This window comes from Desmodus rotundus, chromosome 6 (genome assembly GCF_022682495.2).
Source record: "Desmodus rotundus isolate HL8 chromosome 6, HLdesRot8A.1, whole genome shotgun sequence".
NCBI classification, from domain to species: domain Eukaryota; kingdom Metazoa; phylum Chordata; class Mammalia; order Chiroptera; family Phyllostomidae; genus Desmodus; species Desmodus rotundus.
The window spans coordinates 157,311,018-157,322,138 of record NC_071392.1 but is presented as its reverse complement, the minus strand read 5'-3'; the positions used below and the strand labels follow the sequence as shown (position 1 = coordinate 157,322,138).

The 11,121-nt window shown below is 60.8% G+C and overlaps 1 protein-coding gene across 1 annotated transcript; it reads right to left on the bottom strand.

Annotated features, from left to right (window-relative positions):
• Positions 1-3,683: 3,683 nt before the first annotated feature.
• Positions 3,684-10,234, bottom strand: ZNF853 (zinc finger protein 853). Its single transcript, XM_053927087.2, has 2 exons — positions 9,144-10,234; positions 3,684-6,825 (listed from the first exon to the last, which is right to left on the bottom strand). Exon 2 carries the CDS (start codon positions 6,533-6,535, stop codon positions 4,964-4,966), a length of 1,572 nt encoding a protein of 523 aa, XP_053783062.1. The 5' UTR covers positions 6,536-6,825; positions 9,144-10,234; the 3' UTR covers positions 3,684-4,963.
• Between the last annotated feature and the right edge of the window lie 887 nt (positions 10,235-11,121).

Sequence of the window (11,121 nt, the reverse complement as noted above, 5' to 3'; positions counted from 1 at the left end):
AAAGTCACCTGGTCTTGACTCTTCCAGCCACCTAAGTCTGGAGCTGCCAGGGGTCAGGGATGGCTGCTCCAGGCACCTGTAGGCTGGGCCCTGGGCACGACCTCAGGGCACACCCCTGGCAGGCAGGCCTCTTATCTGCCACACGTGCTGGAGGGCAGGGGACCCAGGGCCCAGCCTGGACTTTCTCGCCCCCCTTTACTCCGACTTGCAGTGATGTTCTGGAAAGCACCGGGTGGCGCCGCTGCTTGGGCTTCTCACAGTCTCAGAGGCCATCGGTCCTCTGGACACCCCTTCCTGTGGGCAATCGGCTCCTCATCGGCTCCCTCACTCCCTCACTCCCTGTGGGCAATCGGCTCCCTCATTGGCTCCCAGGTATATCCCTGCTTTTCCTTCCTCTCAGTAGGAATTCTTGATCCGGGTGTGTGTTCACACGACTACATTCAGCCCACGTGCATGGCACACCCGGTGAGTGTCAGCCCTTGCTCACGGCAGAGGTTCTCTGAGGAGGAGCTCAGGCCCTGCTGCCGCATGGGTGCTGGAGCTCACTGGGCCCTGAGAGTCACCGTGGAGGCTGGGAGAGCCCGCTGGGGGCAGGAGGGCTGCGGGCTGAGCTGTGAACGGCAGTGGGGGTCCTGGGGCTCTGGGTGAAGAGACGTCAGTGGGGTGGGACCTGGCAAGAGCCAAATCGGGGTGGCCTGCAGGGCTCACCGAGTTCCTGGGACAGCCTGTGGGACCACACCCGTGGGCCCAGACTCAGCTATGGGTCCGACCCCCTTAGGGAGACGGCAGTTCAGGCCATCTGAACTGGTGACCGTGGGGCTCTCAGAACTCGGTGACGACCCTGCGAGCAGTGGCAGGAGCCCCTGACAGCAGTTACAAACATAAGCAGGGGGTCGGTAGTCTAAGTTACGAATAACTGGGAATCAGGGCGGGGCTCTGATGCATTTTTTGACATGATGGGCTGGGAGCTAGATATGCTGCAGTCCGCCAACCACCCGACTCTTCCGGGGGCAGCTGATGGGCTGGAAACACAGGAGCATCAGAGGAAGGGACCCAGTCCCACCTGAGGCCTCTGCCAACGCGAGGTGGTCTGGGGAGAGAGGGAGGGTGAGCGGACCTATATGTGGCTGGGCCGCCCTCCACACAGCCACTTACGAGCCCTAAGGAGAGAGGAGAGAGGTGGTTGGCAGAGTATCCCTGGGGGCAGGGCCTGCCTGGACCTGTGTACCCCAAACGAGAAGGAAGCAGCCAGAATAAGCAGCAGCCCCTCCCAACCACAAGGCTAGCCTCAGCTTGGGCCCCTCCTGCACAGTGGCACCTGCGCTGGTGTGGGGGGACAGGTGAGGGACAAAGGGCCCAGAGGAGGGCAAGTCCCAATGGTGAGGTATGGACTGAGAGCCCTGGGCCAGGAGCTGAGGGCAGCGGAGGTGAGGAGATCCCCACACCTTCATGGCAGAGGTGACATTTCGGCCAAGCCTGAAAGACAGCTGGAGATTGGCACGTAGTGCTGAGCAGGAGCCTGGGGATGGGGCGTCTGGGGCAAGTCTGAGGGACCAGGGCCATCCTGCGGCTGGAGCCTCAGCAGCCCCCGAAGGCAGCAGGCAGGGTCAGCTCACAATTTACCAGGCTGCCTGGGGTCCAGGTAAGTGGCACAGAGCTCTCGGAAGGCTGTTGAAGTGCCCCAGGTGGAAAGTAACAAGGCTTCAGGGTGACAAAGTGTCACTCTGTTCAGGCTGCTGGGACACAGATACCAGCCTGTGTGGCTCAAACAGCTAACATTGATTTCTCACCGTTCCGGAGTCTGGAAGTCCGAGATCAAGGTGCAGACGGATTCCGTGTCTGGTGAGAGCTCTCCTCCGGGATCAGAGCTGGCGCCTTCTTGCTGATTCCTCACATGGTGGAAGACATGAGGGAGTTCTATGGGGGTGTCTTGTACAAGGGCACTAATCCCGTTCCTGGGGGCCCCACCCTCAGGACCCTGTCACCTTCCCAAGGTCCCCCTCCTAACACCTTCCCCTTGGGGGTTCGGATTGCAGTATAAGAATTTGAGGGGACACAGACCTTCAGGCCATACCACAAGGCGACAGAGTTAAGCTGTGGACATGGGGTGTTGTTTGAGGGGAAACTGGCCTCACCCTGGTTCTGTGAACCTAACGCCAGTGGGAAGGACGCTGCCCATCGATAGCCCTTCCAGAGCAAGCTCCTCCCTGCCGACTGACCCCTCTCCTGCAGGGCCCGCAGCTTCCCAGGCCCTGCGTCCTCCCCCAGCTCCCACCTAGCAGGGCAGGCTGGGAGGGAGTGGTCACTTGGCTGTGGGGCTGGCAAGGCTGGGATTGCCAGGGGCCAGAAAGCAGGTGCAGACAGAGGTGACAGAAGAGTCCACCCAACAAGGACTGAAGGTCAAGTCCAGGCCCTGCATGGAGCAGCGGGAACCAAGCAGGTCAGGGTGTGGACTGCAGACAGAGGAGGCATGGCAGGCAGGGGGCAGATTCCCAACTTGACCAAACGTCTGGTCTGAGCCTCGCCTCAGTCAGGGCCCCGCTTTGGGGCTTCCCATCTGTCTGGGCATCACGCAGCTCCAGCAAGAATCCTGTCAGGTCAGTTCAGCCAGAATCTGCACCCGGGATATCTGATCACCTTCCACATCAGACCAGAGCCCTCACCCTGCCACCCCCTGGGGGGTGACCGATCGCCCCGGCCTGCCTTCAGCAAGAATGCTGCCAGGGCTGTTGAACGAGAAACTGCCACCAGGGCAACCTCTCCACCACTTTCCATCCACGGGTCCCCTGCCCCAGACACGCACCCCCACTCCTTGGCTGGGAACCCCCACTGTCCTTCCATTCTGAGGTCTTTTCCCCTATTGCATTATTAGATCCTGAATAAAATGGCATTTCTTTTTAAACCATTTAAACTAATGTCTAGCTCTGGATCTCTTTAACACCAGTACTTCTACTCTCTCCCCATGCTGGGCACACGGGGGCTTGGTGGGAACATCAGTTATCACCCTTCTGTGCCAAGCTCCTTGCTAGCCCACCCATCATCGTGCGAGAGCCCAGGAGGAGCCCAGGAGGGCTTCCTATAGGAGGAGACAGCTAAGAGTCGAGTGGGAGTGAGCTCTGTCCAGGTAGCCAGCCAGTCCCTGAAGGCAGCGCACAGCTGCATGCGGTCTGCGCAGAGACTGGGCGCCTCCCACAGAGTTGGCCCACACACCCCTGGAGGCCTCATGCCTCCCATGTCCCGGGGTCCCTGGGTCCGACAATGACTGGTGGGCTGACATGCCCCTCGCCCCGCCCCACGCCCACCACGGAGGGCAGAGTGGATACTAGACAGAGAAGAGCGCCAGTGAGCTCTATTGCGTGGCTACATTTTCAGATGCCTCCCCTAACTGCTTATAGGCATTGGAGCAGCAGCATGGAACGTGTATTAACCGGATGAGATTGATTCAGAGCCTGTCCTCAGGAAGTCCCCAAACCGCCTCCTCAGGTGTCTACCCGCTGGTGCCCACTTCTCCCGTGAGGGTGTTAGTGAGTGACTCCACCCCCAGCCAAGGGCCTGGGTAAGGAGCGCCGGGTATGCACCTGAATACCAAGTCCCTGCGTCCAGAGCAACCGGGAGAAATGCCCCACACAGACGAAGCCCCACAAAACGCAGAGGTGAGAACAGACAGGACGACGTGTTTCTTCATGTAAGTGTATTTTTTATTCGTTTGTTTCTCACTTACCAACACGTCTGTAACATGTAGCAGGCTGTGCTAATACAGGAGAAGCAGGGAGGAGAGAGAGGGGGGCGGGACCTCAGCAGGCACACGTGGGAGTTCAGGAGCCCGGATGGCATGGGGGGCAGAGGTGGGTGGTGGGCAGCCTCCTCCACCCACCTGCATTCCCACGGGCACCAGTGGCCCCCCAGATGACTTTGTGAATGTAAAGAGCATTCCTGATGTCTCCAATCCTTGTCCCTAACATCCTCCCTCTGACCCCAGCGATGCAGCAGAATCTGCTCAGGCCAGCCTCCTGCATAGGCCGGCCCAGAAGGACCTTGCCCTGGGTCTCAAGGCCAGAACCCAGCCTAGAGCTGGCAAGTTGCATGGAAAGGGGGGTACCCCAGGGCTCTTTCAGGCGGTGGAGTCATTCCTCTGGACCTTGGACAGCACTCCCAGAATGCCCTCTGCTTTAGCCACAGGCTTCTATTCAAGAGGACATGAGGGGGCCACTTTGGACATGGGAACCGGCGCGGAGGCCGACAGCCTGCTTCCCATACTTATCAGGACTTCGGTGGCCTCGGGGGGAAGGTTTTACCTTCTGCCCAGAGCAGGACTTCCTGGCATTTGCACATTGTCCCAGCGGACACTCTGACCCTGTGTTTGTGAACACAAACATTCAAATCAGGGTTACATCCACCCTGATGCATTTCTGTTCGAGAACGTATTTTCAGAGCAATTGCAATTGAGGGCAATTGAACGCCTTGGTCGGTTCTCTCCGAAGTGCAGACGAGTTGCCTTTCCCCCCATATTCCCTTGAAATAAGTTTCACCAGGACCAAATCCTTTTTGTGTGCGTTTCACCAGGTATATTTGATTCCTTGGATAGCGTTCGATAGGGTCCAATGTCACCAACTGTCCCATCTGTCATAGAAAGTTTTGTCGGGTGGCTCTCATTTCCAGTAAGCCCAGGTTTCCCAGGGGAGGTGGTCAGTGGTCTCCTCACCAGTCGGTGACCAGTCACGGAAGTGTAGTATGCGCTGTTTGCACTAATGTGCAAAATCTGTGCTCTCGGCCACATCGGCTTTTCTCTCGCAAGTGTTTCTGAGGGTGATCTGTCCCACTCTGCAGGCGATCCCGAGGACAGACAGAAGCCTTTCCCAAGCGAGATTCCAGGATATCCAAAAAGATCACAGAACTGGGTCAAGACGGTACCTGCAGGCAAGGCACAGTACCTCCCAAATCAGAGGAGCCGGCCCCCTCCCGGTCACGAAGCCTTGTCCCCTGCGGCCTGCTCAGGGCGCGGAGGCCCACCGGTGACCGAGCGCGTGTTGCGGAGTAGACCCAGGCCCCGGGAGCGGCCTGCTCCGTGCAGCTGGCGCTCGTGGCGGCGGATCTGGACCTTGTGGCGGAAGCGCTCACCGCAGTCCTCACAGACATAGGGTCGCTCGCCCGAGTGCGTGCGCCTGTGGCGCAGCAGGTTGGACGAGACGCTGAAGCGCTTGCCGCAGTCCCCGCAGGCGTAGGGCCGCTCGCCAGTGTGCGTGCGCTGGTGCTGCACGAGCGCGGAGCTCTCGCTGAAGCGCTTGGAGCAGTAGGAGCAGGCATAGGGCTTCTCGCCCGTGTGGATGCGCTGGTGCGTCACCAGGTTCGAGTGCTGCGAGAAGCCCTTGCCGCACTCGCTGCAGCGGTGCGGCCGCTCGCCTGTGTGTGTGGACTGGTGCCGTATCAGGTCGGTGCTGCGACTGAAGCCCTTGCCACACTCGCCGCAGATGGTCGGCCGGTCCCGGGCGCGTCGCCGTCGCCGCTGCCTGGCTGGCGCAATGGCCGCACTGCCCGCGGGGCCCGAGATGGGTACCACCACCGGCGGGGCTAGAGCCGGCAGCACCATTAGCTCCTGCAGCACCACGTAGCCCGGGGGGCCCACCATGACAGTGGCTGGAGCCCTCGGCCCAGAAGCCCCACCTGCCCCGACAGGCAGGAGCTCCAGCTGCAGCTCTGGTTGCACAGGTGTCAGCTCCAGCTGCATCTCCTGCTGCTGGGCCCCTAGCCCCACCGGGGTCAGCTCCAGCCGCACCTGCTGCTGCTGCTGCTGCTGCTGCAACTGCTGCTGCTGCTGCTGCAACTGCTGCTGCTGCTGCTGCTGCTGCAACTGCTGCAGGTGCTCCAGCTGGTCCAGCTGCTGCTGCTGCAGTTCCAGCTGCCGCTCCAGCTGCTCCAGCTGCTCCTGCAGTTTGAGCTGCAGCTGCTGCTGTTCCTGTTGTTGCTCCAGCTCCTGCTGCCGCTCCAGCTCCTGCTGCCGCCGCTCCAGCTCCTGCTGCCGCCATTCCAGCTCCTGCCGCTGCTGCTCCAGTATCTGCTCAGGCCCCAGGTCCACTGGCATGAGCTCCAGCTCCACCTCTTCCTCCTCCTCTGGCTCCAGTGGACGGGGCTGCAGCTGCTGCTGTTGTAGCTGTTGCTGCTGCAACAGCTGCTGCTGTAACTGTTGTTGCTGTAAAAACTGCTGCTGTAACTGTTCCTGCTGCTGCTGCAACAGCTGCTGCTGCTGTAACTGTTCCTGCTGCTGCTTTAACTGTTCTTGCTCCTGCTGCTGCTGCTGCTGTAACTGTGCCTGCTGTTCTAACAGTCCCTGCTGTTGCTCTTGCACTTGCTGTGCTTGTAACTCTCCCTGCTGTTGCATCAGCTTCAGTTGCTCATGTTGCACAGATTGGAGTTCTTCCTGTAGTTCCCGCTGTCGCTGAGGCAGCGGCTGCTGCCCATCCTGCTGCTGTTGTGGCTGTTCCTGCTGTTGCTGCAATAGCTGTTGCTCTTGCACTCGCTGCTTTCGCACTTGTTGCATCTGTGGCAGCTGCAACTTCAGTTGCTGATGTCTCCGGGGTTGGTGTTTTTCCTGTAGTCTCTACTGTTGCCGCGGCAGCTGTTCTTGTCTGTCTTGCTGCTGCTGTTGCAGCTGTTCTTGCTGTGGCTGTGGTTGAGGTGCTGGCTGCTGCAGTTGTAACTCCGGCTGTCCTGTCTGGGCTTCCTCAGCGACCTCACAGGCCCCCGTCCGGGCAGAGATTGCTGGCCGTGGGGGGCTGTTGCCCCTCTCCTGAGCCTCTTCCTCCTGACTCTCACTCCCACCGCTGCCACCTGGAGGGGAAATGGCAGGAAGCCAAGAGAAAAAGATCTGAAGGCAGCTCTCCGTCCACACCATCAGGACCTCCCCCTTTCCCTGCCCTGAGTACAGACACTCCAGGATACGTGAGGGAGCTCTCAGCAGGGACCCAAAAGCCCCGGGTCAAGTGACATGGCAGTATGGCAGAAACTGAAATGCCCAGAGGTGTGGGGTTGCTTGGAAATGCACCCAAAAGACAGTTGGTCACATCACTCTGGACCCCAGCTCCCTGGCCCCCTCTGTGGGCCATCCCCTGCACAGGCATGGCAGTGACGCTCCCTGACAGAAGTCCCTTGTGCCTAGTCACCATCCGGTGGGAATCTGTGAAACAGCCATGCTGAGGCACAAGCCCATGCTGCCCTCTGACCTCAGTTAGGCTCACACCTTAAATAAATGAAACATGCCGTCTCTGTGAACAAGAAGGAATTTCTGTAGAGTCGCCTGGAAATGTTACCGCAAGCAGTTTCTACAAGTCACCAGGGTTTCAGAGAGCACACGAGGTCTCCAGTGGGAAGTCCTTTCCCAGCGAGCAGCTGCCCAACCCCTGCAGGCTCAGCGGCCTCCTCATCTGCGAACTAGCTTAACGATACCCACCCTGGCACTTCCTGAGCAAAGCAGGAAGGGCCCTGGCACTTCCCCTAGAACCTGGTAGACGCTTGAAGAGTCCCTCTCCCTGTGGGTTAGGACTGAGTTTGCAAATTAACAAACAGTTTGGAAATGCCAAGGATACAACTAGCTCCATCTGAAACAGCCCAAAGATGGGCCATGTTTGACATCGTTATTTCGGAGTGGAGAGGCTAACTCACAGCCCCACGTGAACGTGGCAGCTGGCCAATTCCCTAACCTCTGGGGACCTGAGTTTCTCCATCTGCAAAAGGAGACAGAGCCTTTCTGGGGACACTGAGAACTGGAGAGGATAAACGCACAGCCCAGCACGGTGCAGGCACAGAGTAAGCCCTGCCACGCAGGAGCCATTCCGTGGCTAAGTGTCGCCTTCTGCACAGCATCCACAGGCAGTTTCCCACTTGGAGCATCACGGCTGGTTTAGCAGAAGTTCTAAGAGGCTTTCCCCACTCCCAAGTCCGACTGCAACATCTGTGCTTCCTACAGCACCCTATTTTCAGTTTTGTGATGGAAAGAGGAAATTTGATTTATAAAATTTTGCCTTCTGGTCACTTTTCCAGGAATATATTGATTTAATGAAGGGATAGTTATGCGGGAATAATTTCCTTTTAGAAAACTCTTCCTAATAACCAGGAGGGTGCACCTCCAGACAGTAAGCTGCTCGCCGCCCTTCAGTCCCCTTTCTCCATCACGGCGGGCTGGGGGTGTGTCAAAGGATCCTCGCTGGGGGCCTGAGGTCTATCTCCTAGTTTAGGAGGTCAGAGCACCCCCCAGCCCCTCACCTGAGAGGGTGTTAGGCCCTGGGCCCCCATCTTCAACACAATGAAGTTCCAGCACAAAGGTCTTAGTCACCGGCCCCAGCTCCATCCTGGCGGTCAAACCAGGATCCCAGGGAGCCGGCTGTGCTGAGAGGAAGGAAGGAAGGAAGCAAGCAGGCTGTTCCGTTGGGCAGTGGTGCTCTGAGCGGGAGCCTCCAGGACAAGATACTGACAGCCAGAGAACCCTCAACGCTGCCTCAGGCCCCCCAGAGCAGGCAGCCTGGAGACTCCTCTTGGAAAGGAGGCCAGGGCAGTCCACAGCTGGAGAAGGAAGAAGTGGGAGCATCCTGGAGACTCAGCTCCCAGGCCCATTCCCCGGCACAGAGTCAGCCTTTCCCGATGCAGCCCATGCCTAGGGGCAGCCTGCAGCTGCTCCTCACGGAGAGGACTGTGGGAAACCAGACCCCTCCCGCGGATGAGGAGCTGAAGCCCCAGAGGGACATATGGGAGGTCTGCAGAGAAAAGACTTGTCCATCCTGCGTTCCCCCATCCGCTCAAAGCGCTGACCAGTCTGTGCACCCTCTGGTCTCCTGCCTCCCGGGCCAGGGGTTCGCTCAGCCTTCCCAGGGCACGTGTGTACTGGTGCCAGCTCAGCTATATGGGAAGGCAGGCTTCCAAAGCACTACAACCCGTGGAGCCGGCCAGCTGCTGGCCTGGCCCTGGGCCCAGGGGTGGAGGGGTCCTCACCTCCCAGTGTCCACCCTGGCCCCTGCAGAGGTGTCCCCACATCCAGTCCTCCCTCCCCTCCTAACAGGATTACTCCAGGTCCCTCAGGCCTTTTAGAACCCAGTCCAAAATTTCTTAAGAAGGCGTCCTGGCTTCACCCAGCTCTCCTACCCACTGGGCCTCACCTGGTACGGCATTTCCTGCTTCTCACCGCAGCCTCTGCACTAGGGGAGATGTGGGCAGCAGGGGCTGGAAGGTGAAGGCCAGATCCCTCAGCCAGCTCCTTCCTGTGGCATCTCCATCCAGAAAGAGCTGGAGAGGCGCCGGGCCCCCGGGCACCTTTCTGGGCGCTCCAGAGGGTCGGCCGGCTGTCAGGTTGCCGAGGTCGCCCTGGGCCAAAAGAAGGGCCAGAGCTGAGTTCGAGAGAAGTTGGTGTCGGCTCCCTGGGGAGGGGGGCGGGAAGGAGAGCGAGCCCCATCCAGCGCTGGGCTCAGAGCTGGCCGGCCGCCACCATGGTGAGCGCCACGGGCTCCAGAGCAGACCAGGTGGAGTGACCCCGGTTGAGGTTGACAAGGGCCAGGCGACACCCGTCTCGGCTCAGGAGGCTCAGCCCAGTGCAGTCCGCGTCCGGCCGGGCTCCACCGGTGGCCACAGGTGTCCAGATCCCGCGGGCCTCGGGCGGGGGGCGGGCGGCACGGCCGCGCGGGGGTCCCCGTTCACTCGCCCGCCCGCCCGAGTGTGTGTCCGGCGGGCCTGCGTCCGTGCGGGCAGCGGCCCGGCCGGGGTGGGGGCGGCGGGGGCTGGCACAGGAAGTACCCCCAGCATCCGCATCCTGTCCCCCGCCCGCCGCCCGCCGCCCGCGGGGGCGCGCCACGGCCCCCGCCGCCGCTGCCGCCGCCACCACCGCCGCTCTAGGCAGCCGCGAGCTCGGTGGGCTTAACCCTTCCCGGCCGGCCGCTCCCCCGTGGCGTGGGACGCGAGGCGGGGACCCTGCGGTGCGGAGAGCCGCGCGCTCTGACGCATCCCCAGGCGCGCGCGTCTGCGCGCAGGGCTTGGCGACCCGACAGTGGCTGCAGGGGTCTCCGCGGAGGCTCTCAGCCTCGGGGCACCCCTGGGCCCGGTACAAGTTGCGGTCAATTAGCTCTCAAATAGATGACACCCAGTTAATGAGGACGCCGCGTCCCAGGCCCCGCAGGCTTCCCCCTTCCACAGCACGGACCCCTCTTCGGCCGGGCCGTGGGCTGAGGCACTCTCGTTGCCTGGAGAGCTAAGCTCATTCCTCTCTGGTCCCCTGTTCCCTTCCAGTGCGCACAGGACCCGGCGGCCGTCAGGCCCCCTCCGCGGCCCCTCCCTCTCCCCTCCCAAGGCCCAGCCTCCCGGGAGGCAGGCTCCAAGCTGCTTCCTGCCTGCGCCCTGGCTCTCCTCCTCTGGGAGGCCTTACCTGACCATCTCTTATCCCGTCAGTTTGCTGTGAAGCCCGCAGCAGACCCCACTGAAATCAGGACGCTCAGATTCCCCGAGAAAACCCAGAGATGGGGCGATGCAGAACCGTCTCTGGATGGAGTGTGGGAATGCCCCACTGGGGTGGGGGAACTGGTAACCGTCCTGTGGCCACAGGCCCCTCTCCTCCTTACACACACACGTGGCCTCCCTGTTCCACCTTTTAAGTCCCCCTGACCCCCCAGGCACTGGGGCTTAGGGCTTCCCCTCTCGCCCTGATGGGGAAGCCTGCCCTCTGCGTGGGGACTTCACAGCAGAGCAGAAGCTGGAGGCGGAGGGCACACCTGCCTCAGTAGGGCAGCAAGGGCAGCAAGGAGAAGGTAGCTCTGGAGGAAGAAACATCTGGGGCGGGGGGGCTCTTCCAGCCAGGTGGCCTGAGGCATGGAGACAGCACCAAGCCAGCTGGGAGCTTAAGGATTAATGAGCGCTGAACCGGGCAGGTGTGCACCTTCCCTGTCCTGGGAAGAACGGGAGCAGAGCTCTCCACGCCTCCGGGGAGAGCCCAGGCCTGCAGAATCTGGAGAACCCACCCCTCCTGGAGTCTGTACCCTCTCCCTCACCTCGCTTCCTCCCAACTGCATTCGCTCATTCTCACCATGCTCCCGACCTGGAAACGTGCAAGCCCCTCTCTCTCTGCCAAACTTCCCAGAAAGATGTGCCTTC

Coding starts and splice junctions, on each gene's coding strand:
- ZNF853 (XM_053927087.2), bottom strand. CDS start 6,535: ATGCAACAAGTGCGAAAGCAGCGAGTGCAAGAGCAACAGCTATTGCAG.